General features: G+C 41.2%; 3 protein-coding genes and 1 long non-coding RNA gene across 8 annotated transcripts in view; 2 read left to right on the forward strand and 2 right to left on the reverse strand.

Annotated features, from left to right (window-relative positions):
* fer (fer (fps/fes related) tyrosine kinase) overlaps nucleotides 1-3,317 on the reverse strand; it is a 20,485-nt gene extending 17,168 nt beyond the window's left edge. For both annotated transcript variants that reach the window (XM_079365329.1, XM_079365328.1), the window contains exons 1-3: nucleotides 3,001-3,317; nucleotides 879-1,014; nucleotides 499-630 (exon numbers count right to left, since the gene is read on the reverse strand). In XM_079365329.1, the coding sequence (XP_079221455.1) occupies nucleotides 499-630; nucleotides 879-947 (201 nt within the window). In that variant the 5' untranslated portion in view covers nucleotides 948-1,014; nucleotides 3,001-3,317. The remainder of the gene's footprint in view (nucleotides 1-498; nucleotides 631-878; nucleotides 1,015-3,000) is intronic.
* Nucleotides 1,296-7,608, forward strand: LOC306837594. 4 transcript variants are annotated; one of them, XR_013780975.1, is made up of 4 exons: nucleotides 1,296-1,411; nucleotides 1,443-1,904; nucleotides 4,109-4,220; nucleotides 6,634-7,608. It is a non-coding gene; the product is annotated as an uncharacterized lncRNA (long non-coding RNA). The 4 variants fall into 4 exon arrangements; XR_013780974.1 differs by having other exon boundaries at nucleotides 1,296-1,904; XR_013780976.1 differs by lacking the exons at nucleotides 1,296-1,411; nucleotides 1,443-1,904 and adding an exon at nucleotides 2,176-2,599.
* A 1,771-nt stretch (nucleotides 7,609-9,379) lies between these two features.
* On the forward strand, nucleotides 9,380-12,834 carry rnf224 (ring finger protein 224). The gene is made up of 2 exons (XM_079364869.1): nucleotides 9,380-9,614; nucleotides 12,391-12,834. The coding sequence occupies exons 1-2, from the start codon at nucleotides 9,381-9,383 to the stop codon at nucleotides 12,718-12,720; spliced, it is 564 nt and encodes a 187-aa protein (XP_079220995.1). The 5' UTR covers nucleotide 9,380; the 3' UTR covers nucleotides 12,721-12,834.
* Nucleotides 12,835-14,259: 1,425 nt separating this feature from the next.
* Nucleotides 14,260-15,000, reverse strand: part of pisd (phosphatidylserine decarboxylase) — a 25,668-nt gene continuing 24,927 nt past the window's right edge. The window contains exon 9 of the mRNA XM_079364955.1: nucleotides 14,260-15,000. This exon is cut by the window's right edge and continues 146 nt beyond it. Coding sequence (XP_079221081.1) covers nucleotides 14,877-15,000 — 124 coding nt within the window. The 3' untranslated portion in view covers nucleotides 14,260-14,876.

A 15,000-nucleotide genomic window follows, 5' to 3' on the forward strand; every position in this document is an offset into this window, starting at 1 on the left:
GACGGACAGGTGAAAGTGGGCGGGCTCTGAATGACAGGTGAAAGTGGGCGGGCTCTGAAGGACAGGTGAAAGTGGGCGGGCTCTGAAGGACAGGTGAAAGTGGGCGGGCTCTGAATGACAGGTTAAAGTGGGCGGGCTCTGATGGACAGGTGAAAGTGGGCGGGCTCTGACTGACAGGTGAAAGTGGGCGGGCTCTGAATGACAGGTGAAAGTGGGCGGGCTCTGAATGACAGGTGAAAGTGGGCGTGCTCTGAATGACAGGTGAAAGTGGGCGGGCTCTGACTGACAGGTGAAAGTGGGCGGGCTCTGAATGACAGGTGAAAGTGGGCGGGCTCTGAAGGACAGGTGAAAGTGGGCGGGCTCTGACTGACAGGTGAAAGTGGGCGGGCTCTGACTGACAGGTGAAAGTGGGCGGGCTCTGACTGACAGGTTAAAGTGGGCGGGCTCTGATGGACAGGTTAAAGTGGGCGGGCTCTGACGGACAGGTGTGTCCCTCACCTTGCTGACGGTGCTGATGTAATCAGCTGCTTCCTGTTTCTCAGTTTGCTGAGTCATGCTGAGCAGCAGAGCGGCGTACTCTTTATCACTCTTCACCCGCAGAGTCATGAAACGCTTCACCGTCTCCAGCAGCTAGAGGGAGCACACACACACACACACACACACACACACACACACAGACAGACAGACAGACAGACAGACAGACAGACAGACAGACAGACAGACAGACAGACAGACAGACAGACAGACAGACAGAGACACACACACACACACACACACACACACACACACACACACACACACACACACACACACACACACACAGTTAGCCACAGTGACAGTGTGGAGATCTTTTCAGTTTTAATCTTCTTCAGTGTTACCTTCAGCTCCCAGTCCTGCAGCTTCAGTAAACCCTCATGGGAGTTCCTCAGATCCCGACCGAACCCCATCCTGGATCCACACACACGCACTCTCTCTCTCTAAGGACAGGGGCGAGCGAAGACAAGTTTCATTGTCCTGTGAGGAGAGAGACAACATATAAATATAAACCAGCTCCTTAATCACAACTGATACATGTTTTACTTTAAAGGTCACATCTCCTCTTCAACGTGTAAAGGTCAAAGGTCACATCTCCTCTTCAACATGTAAAGGTCAAAGGTCACATCTCCTCTTCAACATGTAAAGGTCAAAGGTCACATCTCCTCTTCAACATGTAAAGGTTAAAGGTCACATCTCTTCAACATGTAAAGGTTAAAGGTCACATCTCTTCAACATGTAAAGGTTAAAGGTCACATCTCCTCTTCAACATGTAAAGGTTAAAGGTCACATCTCTTCAACATGTAAAGGTTAAAGGTCACATCTCCTCTTCAACATGTAAAGGTCAAAGGTCACATCTCCTCTTCAACATGTAAAGGTTAAAGGTCACATCTCTTCAACATGTAAAGGTTAAAGGTCACATCTCCTCTTCAACATGTAAAGGTCAAAGGTCACATCTCCTCTTCAACATGTAAAGGTTAAAGGTCAGACAGGAAGTGACTAGAGGAATAGTAACCATGGTAAAACCATTATTACTCGCGCTGTTATTTACGTTATTATTATTGATCCTCAGACACTTCTAAGCTGCATGTTTTCATGACGTCACTGTCAGCGGCCGGCGAGCGAGGAGTGTAAACTCACTGTAGGGAACGGGTGATTTCAGACACAGTGATTGTCTCTGCTCACAGGAAGAACAACAAACATCACCATGGCAACAACAGCAAGCATGACAAATTAAACGCAGGCCAACAGCTAGCCACATTTAGCATCATGTTTGTTTCCTGTGAAGGAGATTATTCCAGGTCAGGGGCGGATCTAGAAGGAATGATGCCCCGCCCCCGAATGTGTGGCTGAAACTCAGATTTACGAGGGTAATTGAACGCACCTATCGGTCTGCGCCGTTCATCTCTTTAACCTCGACTAAAGTGAGGAAGGATGGCGACTCAGACCTTAAATACTGACACAAGTCTCTTTGAAACGTTAGTGTGAGAGGTTAGACACTGAAGTTCCCCGTTTGACAGCTGCAGGATCCAGACAGTGCATTAACTGTAGAGACATATTTACATCATATAATAAACTATCATCCTCATTTTCCTCGACTGAAGACTCTGAAAAAGCACCTCTTTAAATCAGACATTTCTAATTAATGAACAGTGGACGTGTTTGTGTAACTGTATATGATCACAGAAGCTACACATTAATATTCACAGCGAGCCTGAATGTTTGAGGGTTCACTCTTCAGTGATCAGCAGCATGTTGAATTATTATTCACACCTGAGACTCACCTGTAAATCTTTAAATGACCTGTCACTGACATCCATTTAAACTGATTCTGGACCCAAACAAAGAAACAAACCGGCTGATTGGTTACTATCCTCCAGAACTTTCCAGAAATGTTCATCAGACAAACATTAAGGTGGTATTCAAACTTCTATGGATTCAATATGGTTGGTTTGCTAATGGGTAAAAGGACACTTCCTGTTGAAGCAGCAGTATCTGACATGATTAAATCCACCTTTATTCTAGAGCCTGGTCCAGGTGTTGAGGGCGGGGCCTTAGGTAGGAGGTGTGTCAGTGTAAACTGTTTAATGTTTAACCTGCTTTTATCTAAAAACATCTTTAACGTCAGTGGACTTTTCACATTCCATCAGAGCCGCTGCTAAACTGAAGCTAAGCTAACGATAGCCTCTCTCTCGTCTGAACTAATGGAGCAGCAGGCTAACGCTACCCTCTCCCGTCTAAACTAATGGAGCAGCAGGCTAACGCTAGCCTCTCTCCCGTCTGAACTAATGGAGCAACAGGCTAACGCTAGCCTCTCTCCCGTCTAAACTAATGGAGCAGCAGGCTAACGCTAGCCTCTCTCCCGTCTGAACTAATGGAGCAGCAGGCTAACGACGACAGCAGATCACAGAAAACTGTGAAACTTTATTTTAAAAGGATTAACAGGAGTAACCAGACAGTAAGCACCTGAGGGAGTCCGGTTCCCCGGTGAGAGACGAAGAAGCAGCCCGAGGAGGAGGAGGGAGACTCGGGAGAGGTTCGGTGTTTTTCGGCGTCTCTTCGGCTCTTTAAAGGCGCCGAGTAAACGGTTCGTTTGGCGGGAGACTCGCTGTCCGGTCACCGCGCTCCTCGGTCTTCCTCCGCCGGGATCATTCCGTCCTCTGCCCCGGGTTTCTGCTCCGTTTCCCCGGATACTCCTGCTGTCGTCCGGTACTGTGCTAGGAAGCTAACGCTAACCGGGAGGGGCTTCCGCGGGAAACGGAAAGAAAGGGGGCGGGGCTAAACAAATATAAATAATAAAGATTAGACCATATTGAACATTATTTCCCATGTGATAATATCTACATTTAACAAATCACTATTAAGCATGAGGGAACATTTACAGTCAGGATATATTATTATTATTATTATTATTATTATTATTAAACATACCTGTTCAGGTACTAATCCCGCCTTATACAGGTTTAAAAGAAGATATTTAAACATCAGGATAATGTCTTTAAATAAAGATGAACTGAAAGGTAAATGTGTCCGTCTGCTTTTTCTTTAAAGTGATGACAACTTTTAAAAGATTGTTTTGTTTCCTGTTTGTCGTTTCAATAGTTTTAATTCCTGTTTGATGAACGTATAAAAATATTCAAAATACTGTGTTGAAACCTGTAAATACCAGCCAATCAGGGCGGAGTGTGGGCGGGGTTTATATGAAGGCGAATGACAGGTTTCTGTTTAACCGGTTGTTGACACTCAGTTGGACTAAAGGTGTACTCTGATGTCAGAGCTCGGTTTTGAAGTTGTTTTTTTTACTGCTTAAAATTCAAATCAGCTGATTCAAAAGACATCAATCTGTCTGAATCATAAATTGGTCCAATAATAATCATCACTGTTCATGAACATGACCAGAGTTCCTCAAACTCCTGGGGTGGGGGGTGGGGGGGGGGGGGGGGGGGGGGGGGAGAGAGGAGTGTCAGCAGGTTGAACAGGTTTGGGCGAGGCGGGCGAGTGAGCTCCACACACAGCGATAAGAAGAGAGAGAGAGAAAGATTTGATTGTTTCTTCACTTTGTGACTTTAAACAGAGACGACGACACACAGAAGAAGAAGTAGAAGAAAACAGGTGAAGAAGAAGACGTGTGTCTCTTCAGAGGAACAGAAGAAGACTTGTGAAGGAGTGTGTGCAGGTGTTACCAGGTGAGTCAGGTGAAACAGGTCTTTGTTTTATTCTTAATCTGCAGGTGAATCTGACTGAGTGGATCTCAGAGTGTTTACAGTTTTATCTCTTCACATCATTTCATGGTTCTTCTGAACTTGTCTGACAAGCACTAAGATGTGTCACTCCTCTCCAGGAGGGGGCGCTCTCAGTGTTGGACTTCCTTTTGACTTTATTTCTCAAATCATCGTCGATAATCAAGTTAAAAACAGTAAAAACATGAACATGATTCAGTGGATGATGCTGATCTCATTTCTTCTTCTACTATTTACTTTTGGCACTAAACCAGACACTTGTGTTGATGGTTGAGGGAAGTCAAGCAACATCGTTGTTTCACTTCCAGGTGAAAACCCGCCGCAGAAACTGTGACAGCAGGTGTGATTTTTCTGATGGTATCAAAGAGAAGCTTTTAGATTTCATTAAAGGAGTCAGAGTCTCCTCTGCAGCTCCAGCGTGTTTTATAAAAGTGGCTGACGTCTTTAAGTAAACAGCATGCAGGAGTTTACCTGCAGTAGTGTCTTGGAGTCTATTTTTGTTGCTGTTGTATCAAACAGGAAGTGATATCATTTGATTTGAATGAGAATTCTATCAAAATAAGAAAACTCAGGTACTGTCACATCCCAGTGTGCAGCAGCTCAGACTTCTAGTTTGGTTCGGATGGAGCGTGAACATAAGCCGACTTCCAACCTCATTATCCATTTTAACTTCAGTCAGACTCAAATGTTTACGTAGATTATGAAGGTTTTGCCGGACTGACATGGAATCTGCTTTTTAACATCATTTTAAAACAATCACTGACAGGGGGCGCTAAAGAGCAGCATTGGAGCAGACATCAGAGCACAGCATGATCTCACTGTGTGTCTGATGTTCACACTGAACTGCATCCAAGCTGTTGAAAAATAAATATTAGTGCAAGCAGTTCCTCCAGTGTCCACTAGAGTCTGTCTCCTGCAGTGAGTCAGTCTCCATAGAGCTCTATGTTAAAATGTCCAACTTTACAGCTGCAGTTCCTCCAGTGTCCACTAGAGTCTGTCTCCTGCAGTGAGTCAGTCTCCATAGAGCTCTATGTTAAAATGTCCAACTTTACAGCTGCAGTTCCTCCAGTGTCCACTAGAGTCTGTCTCCTGCAGTGAGTCAGTCTCCATAGAGCTCTATGTTAAAATGTCCAACTTTACAGCTGCAGTTCCTCCAGTGTCCACTAGAGTCTGTCTCCTGCAGTGAGTCAGTCTCCATAGAGCTCTATGTTAAAATGTCCAACTTTACAGCTGCAGTTCCTCCAGTGTCCACTAGAGTCTGTCTCCTGCAGTGAGTCAGTCTCCATAGAGCTCTATGTTAAAATGTCCAACTTTACAGCTGCAGTTCCTCCAGTGTCCACTAGAGTCTGTCTCCTGCAGTGAGTCAGTCTCCATAGAGCTCTATGTTAAAATGTCCAACTTTACAGCTGCAGTTCCTCCAGTGTCCACTAGAGTCTGTCTCCTGCAGTGAGTCAGTCTCCATAGAGCTCTCTGTTAAAATGTCCAACTTTACAGCTGCAGTTCCTCCAGTGTCCACTAGAGTCTGTCTCCTGCAGTGAGTCAGTCTCCATAGAGCTCTATGTTAAAATGTCCAACTTTACAGCTGCAGTTCCTCCAGTGTCCACTAGAGTCTGTCTCCTGCAGTGAGTCAGTCTCCATAGAGCTCTATGTTAAAATGTCCAACTTTACAGCTGCAGTTCCTCCAGTGTCCACTAGAGTCTGTCTCCTGCAGTGAGTCAGTCTCCATAGAGCTCTATGTTAAAATGTCCAACTTTACAGCTGCAGTTCCTCCAGTGTCCACTAGAGTCTGTCTCCTGCAGTGAGTCAGTCTCCATAGAGCTCTATGTTAAAATGTCCAACTTTACAGCTGCAGTTCCTCCAGTGTCCACTAGAGTCTGTCTCCTGCAGTGAGTCAGTCTCCATAGAGCTCTATGTTAAAATGTCCAACTTTATAGCTGCAGTTCCTCCAGTGTCCACTAGAGTCTGTCTCCTGCAGTGAGATCGTGTTTATGCTGTTTATACATCTACATCTATTGTTTTGATGCATATTTTTTTTCTTTCTACACTTTTATTTTTATCTATTTTAATTGTTTGCACTGTGTGATTTTTCTTCTGCTTTGCTGCTGTCACACTGTAAATGTCTCTGCTTACGAGATGAATAAAGGTTTATCTTATCTTAGAGCTGCATGTTAAAATATGTTTTTGGAACTTTGTCTGATGACATCATGACCTCTGATGGTTTCACTCGTTCAGATTCTTCTCCAACATTTTGTATTTGGTGTCTTTTTATACCCAAACTGAGGATTCATGTGAATGGCTTCTTTCTTCCTTGTTTTCTTCCTCTCTTGTCCTGACTTCCTTGTGTCTTCTGATTCGACAGCTGCCTGATTATTCCGGTGGTTGATCATCTTCAGGACCGCCCTACTTTGACACGTCGTGATGTCAAACATCAACGTCTCCCTGGAGAACCCTTATGGAGAGGTGATCATTCCCCGCGCTAAGCTCCGCCCATCGGATGACGCCACAGTGATTGCCAATCCAATGGCTTTAAAAAATAACGACAGTAACCCGTACGCCGTGTCAAGCTCTGCCCCACCTCCATATATGGTGAAGGAAGCAGGGGAGGAGGAGGAGCGGGGTAGATGCCCTGCCTGCTGCTACCGCTGCAGAAGGAGGAAGTGATGACACAGCAGGACTGTGATTGACTCAGACATGTTTCTTTCCTACATCTGAGGAAACAATGAAGGATGAGAAGAAGGAAACAAGGAAGCAATGGAAATATCAAGGAAGGAAGTCATAGTGACCGTTTTGTGTCTCATCAAGTCAAAAAGTAAAATCTGTAATCTATCTCGAGGTCAGAGGTCATCTAGAGGACGTGAGAGATCACATAACAGGAAGTATGATGTCAGAGGTTTTACAAAAATAAAGTTTTAGTTTAAAAACAAGTAAAAAAGAATCAAACAAATTTAAAATAAAATGAAAACATTTTTGAACAGCTGATTTGTCACAAAGTGGTCTCTGCTGTTGCCATGATGACCATCAGTCCAGATGGGCATGAAATGACTTTAAAATGATGAAAAGTTTTCACATATAAATCAATAAAATAGTGTCAGACTTCTGTTGCCTGTTTTAATTTGAAATATTTCATTAAACAAACAACGATACGTGGAGACGAACTTTTTCATTCTTTATATTTGATATATTTTATTGATATATTCACATTTAATGTGTCTGTCGGGACGTGTTTTCATGAAGTATTTATATTTTGTGATTTTATTTTGAAAGCGCAAAGAGAAAAGGTTTTTGTTGGGCATCAATTCTTTTGTACATTAAGAAATAAATTCTTCCCCTCTAACTCGTTTGTTATGATGATTAACGCCATTAAAACGTATATCGTGTTCCTCGGTTTGACCTCTCAGGCTTCTTGACCGCCTGCAGACCAAACTGAGGGCTGAGGATCCTCTCAGGTGTGTTCAGCTGCTGCTGCATTCAAAGACAACTGGGACATTTAGACCTCGATTTTTCGAACAATAGTTTATTGTTTCTGGCTGCACAAGTTTGTTGTTGATGGATTCAAGTCTTTCATAGAGAGGTGATTACCTGGCGGTCTGAGAGATCCTTTCAGGACACACTGTGCTTCAACATAAGGAGCTACCTGAGCCCTGAGCTGCAGCACCTACCACCTAGGACGCCACTTCAACATCAGCTTAAAGAGCTCAGCTAACCCTTCATTCTGAATCTTTCCATCCTCGTTTTGATGTTTGGTAAATGGACTTGAAATTGTATATTTATTTTCTAGTCTTCTGACTCCTCAAAGTACTTTTACACCCCAAGTCACACCTACACATTCACACACTGATGGTAGAGGCTGCTGCAGAGTAAAGAGTCCATCAGTATGAACTCATCCATTCAGACACATTCACACACTGATGGTAGAGGCTGCTGCAGAGTAAAGAGTCCATCAGTATGAACTCATCCATTCACACACATTCACACACTGATGGTAGAGGCTGCTGCAGAGTAAAGACTCCATCAGTGTTAACTCATCCATCAATTTACCCAACATTTTGTAAACAAATCTGTTTAAAGCTGCTTATAAATAAAATTATTTTTATCATTATAATTGGATCTGCACTGAGGTTTGTCTCATACAAAGCTCTTCCTCCTGAGACATCACCCATATATATATATTTATTTTTTTTCTCTGTTGCTAGGCAACTTGAGTCCGGCCACATTGCGCTGTAATCTGATAGGCCGACCTGGGATCAGCTGATCATGTTTCACTTCAGAGGTTGTTGTTTTTAAATGTTATAATTGTGTAAGATTTTATTTAAAATCTCTTTAATTCAAACTGTTTTCATGATGTTTGAATTTTTTTATTTTTACCTTTATATAAATGTATTTAAAATGTGAATATATAATTGTTATTCTTTTTTTATTGATCATTTTATGTGTTTGTAATAAAACCTTTGTTTATTCTAAACCTTAATTTATTTTGTTAAGAAAAAGTTCATTGAAACTGTTTCAACAGAGCGTCTGTGTCAGCCGGCTGAGTGAGGCTCAATTATTAATAAAGCCCCCCCTCCCCCGCTCTCCCTCTGAACCAGAGAGCAACCCAACACAAGGACGGACGACGAACAATAAGAGAAGAGACAAGAAAACCAAGAAAAAGGACGAAGTGACGAAAAGACGAGAAAAAAAACATAAGAAGACAATAAAGGAAAAAGAAGAGCTGGAATAGAAACTAAAGAGAGACAGCAAGGAAAGAAGAACATAACCTCAGAAAGCACCAAGTTAAAGAAGAACAGAGAACAAGCAGAGAGACAGAGAGACAGAGAGACAGAGAGACAGAGAGACAGAGGGAGAGAGGGAGAGAGACAGGGAGAGAGAAGACGGCAGATGACGAGACGCAGAAGAAGCCTGAATATGAATTTTAAAAACGAAGCGAGTGTGATGTAAAAAAGTAGACGTTTAAGGTAAGTGTCCGCTTACTAAAAAAACTGGACAGCAGGCAGACACAATCATGTGATTGGAAGATTTCTATCAACATGGAGGATTTCTATGAAACAGGTAGTAAAAATCAGATAATTAAAAATAATGTTAATGTTTTTGTTCACACCTTTCAGAATGTCAAACAACACAACAATGAAAGAAGAACAGGAAGTGACCTGTGAGCACCTCCCATCTCCTCCCTTTACTGTTGCCATGGAGACAGTGATGTCACCAAAGAGGCAGGAACTAGTGTGCATTGTGTGCTTTGGTAGCTATGACCTGGCAACCAGGTTGCCACGGCGTCTGCACTGTGGCCACGCCTTCTGCCAGTCGTGTCTAAAGAGGCTAGACACAGTGATCAATGAACAGGTGATTTATGACATCATCAACGTTCACCTGACTAACAAAGTCCTAGGACAGACATCCTCTGCTTGATGTTGCTCTATAATACTCTATACTACTCAATTCTACTCTATTCTACTCTATACTACTCTAGTCTACTCTATTCTATTCTACTCTATACTACTCTATACTGCTCTATACTGCTCTATTCTGCTCTATTCTGATCTATACTACTCTATACTACTCTATTCTATTCTACTCTATACTACTCTATACTACTCTATATTACTCTATTCTACACTATTCTGCTCTATTCTACTCTATACTGCTCTATACTGCTCTATTCTACTCTATTCTGCTCGATACTGCTCTATACTGCTCTATACTACTCTATTCTATTCTACTCTATACTACTCTATACTGCTCTATTCTGCTCTATTCTACTCTATTCTGCTCTATTCTGCTCTATACTGCTCTATACTACTCTATACTACTCTATACTACTCTATTCTACACTATTCTACTCTATACTACTCTATTCTATTCTGCTCTATACTACTCTATACTACTCTATACTACTCTATTCTACTCTATACTACTCTATTCTACTCTATTCTACTCTATACTACTCTATTTTACTCCATACTACACTATACTGCTCTATTCTACTCTATACTGCTCTATTCTACTCTATGCTACTCTATTCTGCTCTATACTGCTCTATACTACTCTATACAAGGTTCAAGGTTCAAGGTTCTTTATTTGTCAATTCCAAAATATGTCAGACATACAGTGAAATCGAAATTACGTTTCCCCCCTATACTACTCTATTCTACACTATTCTACACTATTCTACTCTATACTACTCTATTCTACACTATTCTACTCTATTCTACTCTATACTACTCTATTCTGCTCTATACTGCTCTATACTACTCTATACTACTCTATTCTATTCTACTCTATACTGCTCTATTCTGCTCTATTCTACTCTATTCTGCTCTATACTACTCTATACTACTCTATACTGCTCTATACTACTCTATACTACTCTATTCTACACTATTCTACTCTATACTGCTCTATTCTGCTATATACTGCTCTATACTACTATATACTACTCTATTCTATTCTGCTCTATACTACTCTATACTACTCTATTCTATTCTGCTCTATTCTACTCTATTCTACTCTATACTACTCTATACTGCTCTATACTACTCTATTCTACTATATTCTACTCTATACTGCTCTATACTACTCTATACTACTCTATACTACTCTATTCTACACTATTCTACTCTATACTGCTCTATTCTGCTATATACTGCTCTATACTACTATATACTACTCTATTCTATTCTGCTCTATACTACTCTATACTACTCTATTCTATTCTGCTCTATTCTACTCTATTCTACTCTATACTACTCTATACTGCTCTATACTACTCTATTCTACTATATTCTACTCTATACTACTCTATACTACTCTATACTGCTCTATACTACTCTATTCTACTATATTCTACTCTATACTGCTCTATACTACTCTATACTACTCTATACTACTCTATTCTACACTATTCTACTCTATACTACTCTATTTTACTCTATACTGCTCTATACTACTCTATTCTACTCTATACTACTCTATTCTGCTCTATACTGCTCTATACTATATATACTACTCTATTCTATTCTGCTCTATACTACTCTATACTACTCTATTTTACTCTATACTGCTCTATACTACTCTATTCTACTCTATACTACTCTATTCTATTGTACTCTATACTACTCTATACTACTCTATTTTACTCTATACTGCTCTATACTACTCTATTCTGCTCTATACTACTCTATTCTATTCTATACTACTCTATACTACTCTATTCTGCTCTATACTACTCTATTCTATTCTACTCTATACTACTCTATTCTGCTCTATACTACTCTATTCTATTCTACTCTATACTACTCTATTCTGCTCTATACTACTCTATTCTATTCTACTCTATACTACTCTATACTACTCTATTCTACTCTATACTACTCTATTCTATTCTACTCTATACTACTCTATACTGCTCTGTATTGCTCTGTGTTGCTATGTGTTGCTCTGTGTTGGTCTGTGTTGCTCTGTGTTGGTCTGTGTTGGTCTGTATTGCTCTGTGTTGGTCTGTGTTGCTCTGTGTTGGTCTGTGTTGCTCTGTGTTGCTCTGTATTGCTCTGTGATGGTCTGTGTTGGTCTGTATTGCACTGTGTTGGTCTGTATTGCACTGTGTTGCTCTGTATTGCTCTGTGTTGCTCTGTATTGCTCTGTATTGCTCTGTGTTGGTCTGTGTTGGTCTGTGTTGCTCTGTGATGGTCTGTGTTGGTCTGTATTGCTCTGTGTTGCTCTGTATTGCTCTGTATTGCACTGTGTTGGTCTGTATTGCTCTGTGTTGCTCTGTATTGCTCTGTGTTGCTCTGTATTGCTCTGTATTGCTCTGTGTTGCTCTGTGTTGCTCTGTGTTGGTCTGTGTTGCTCTGTGTTGCTCTGTATTGCTCTGTGTTGCTCTGTGTTGCTCTGTATTGCTCTGTGTTGCTCTGTGTTGCTCTGTGTTGCTTTATGCTTCTAAATAGAAATTAATGTAACAATAGTTCATTCAGTTTTAAAATAAAATGAAATATTTTGTAAAATTCTGAAATAATTATCTGTAGACTTCAGTCTATGAACTTCCTGGTTTATAAAAACTTGACCATGTGGTGCAGGCAGTTCCCATCAGGTAGAATAATCTGCTTCTGCTCCGGCTGCTCAGGTGTGGATCCCGTGTCCTCAGTGTCGACAGAACACACCTCGGCCACGAGGAGGTGCGGCTGGTCTGGACTTGGACTTGGCCTCCTTCCTCGGAATGAAGGCCCGGCAGACCTCTTCCTGCTCCCTGTCCTCCTGGAACTCTGCCTATAAGGAGGGGGAGGGGCCTGCAGACGCTGCCTGGGATGGGAAGCTGTGGCTAGGGAAGGAGGTTACAGACGATGGCTGGTCACACGGCGGTCTAGCTGAGCCTCGATTCCATCGTTACGGCAACTGCTGCCCGCCACCATCCTATTGGCTGTGTTGCTGGTTGTGCTGCAGGGGGAGTGGCTAAGACTGACCAACGTGTGTGTGTTAGTGTTTGTTCTTTTCTGAAGGATGGAATTAAAAAATTAAAAATATGCAATCATGTTTGAAAAGTTTAATGGATAAAATAAATATTAGCAAATAAGAGTAAAATAATGTATTATGTTTTATATTTAATTTACTTGTCCTAATATGAGTACTTGTCCTAACATGAGTACTTGTCCTAATATGAGTACTTGTCCTAACATGAGCACTTGTCCTAACATGAGTACTTGTCCTAACATGAGCACTTGTCCTAACATGAGTACTTGTCCTAACATATGAGTACTTGTCCTAACATGAGTACTTGTCCTAACATGAGTACTTGTCCTAACATGAGCACTTGTCCTAACATGAGTACTTGTCCTAACATGAGTACTTGTCCTAACATGAGCACTTGTCCTAACATGAGTACTTGTCCTAACATGAGCACTTGTCCTAACATATGAGCACTTGTCCTAACATGAGTACTTGTCCTAACATGAGTACTTGTCCTAACATGAGCACTTGTCCTAACATGAGCACTTGTCCTAACATATGAGTACTTGTCCTAACATATGAGCACTTGTCCTAACATATGAGCACTTGTCCTAACATGAGTACTTGTCCTAACATATGAGTACTTGTCCTAACATGAGTACTTGTCCTAACATGAGCACTTGTCCTAACATGAGTACTTGTCCTAACATGAGCAAATGTCCTAACATGAGTACTTGTCCTAACATGAGTACTTGTCCTAACATGAGTACTTGTCCTAACATGAGCAAATGTCCTAGCATATGAGTACTTGTCCTAACATATGAGTACTTGTCCTAACATGAGCAAATGTCCTAACATATGAGTACTTGTCCTAACATATGAGTACTTGTCCTAACATGAGTACTTGTCCTAACATGAGTACTTGTCATAACATGAGTACTTGTCCTAACATGAGTACTTGTCCTAACATGAGTACTTGTCCTAACATGAGCAAATGTCCTAACATATGAGTACTTGTCCTAACATGAGTACTTGTCCTAACATGAGTACTTGTCCTAACATGAGTACTTGTCCTAACATACGAGTACTTGTCATAACATGAGTACTTGTCCTAACATACGAGTACTTGTCATAACATGAGTACTTGTCCTAACATACGAGTACTTGTCATAACATATGAGTACTTGTCCTAACATATGAGTACTTGTCCTAACATGAGCACTTGTCCTAACATGAGCACTTGTCCTAACATATGAGTACTTGTCCTAACATATGAGTACTTGTCCTAACATATGAGTACTTGTCCTAACATATGAGTACTTGTCCTAACATATGAGTACTTGTCCTAACATATGAGTACTTGTCCTAACATATGAGTACTTGTCATAACATATGAGTACTTGTCCTAACATATGAGTACTTGTCCTAACATGAGTACTTGTCCTAACATGAGTACTTGTCCTAACCAGAGCAAATGTCCTGACATGAGTATTTACACTTTGGGGGAAAGGATTATTTAATTATAGTAGGAAGTATATTTAAACAGAGCAGCTGAGAAAGAATATTTATTTATAGTTCCATATTTGAAAAAAGAGCTATTCACAGTTCAACTTCCATAAACAAAAGTCAATAATTAATATACACACGTTTTCGACCAATCACAGGCCTCCTGTTGGGTTCATCAGCTGGAACAGAAGTGTTTGCGAGCTAAATGCTAACATCTGTGACGTTAATAGAAACAGAACCAATGTTTGGACAATGTGTGAACAATAAAGCTTTGAACCTTCAAAGTGGACGGAAAAAGTTTTTATGAAGGGTTTGTAAAAATGAATCTGAAGTTTAATATTTCCAATAAAAATCTAAGTGTGTGATGAATATGTTCTTGTTTTCTTTTGTTTGTGGGGTTTAAGAAATTGGTGTTTGTAGGTTGTGTTACTAGCTGACCGACAAAGAAACAGAAAAAAGGTGGTGCTGAGGTTTGGCATTTTCCTGTCATGAAGAACAAGGCATTCTGGGAGTTTGAGTCCATGTCATATAAAATGTCGTCTCTGCTTCTTATTTGGTGAAGAGAAACATACCCACAATGCATTTAAGAGATGTATCCTCAAAGTCTCCAACATCTTCTTATCCCCAGGCACCTCCCAGAGTCTGAGTCAGCTCAGCCAATCAGAGGCTGCCGAGACCCTCGCCCACTCTGATTCGCTGTCCAGTCCGCAGGCTGAAGCTGAAGTCTTTTGGAGCTTCGAACAGCAGAACAATGGTGGAGCCGAGGTTAAACTCGCCCAACACA

The sequence above is a fragment of the Symphodus melops genome, assembly GCF_947650265.1.
Source record: "Symphodus melops genome assembly, chromosome: 16".
Classification (NCBI taxonomy): domain Eukaryota; kingdom Metazoa; phylum Chordata; class Actinopteri; order Labriformes; family Labridae; genus Symphodus; species Symphodus melops.

What these genes read in the sequence shown, in the direction of transcription:
- rnf224 (XM_079364869.1), top strand. Translation starts at nt 9,381, where the DNA reads ATGTCAAACAACACAACAATGAAAGAAGAACAGGAAGTGACCTGTGAG. An exon ending in ACACAGTGATCAATGAACAG is followed by an intron (nt 9,615 to 12,390) that starts GTGATTTATGAC and finishes CCGGCTGCTCAG; the next exon opens with GTGTGGATCCCGTGTCCTCA.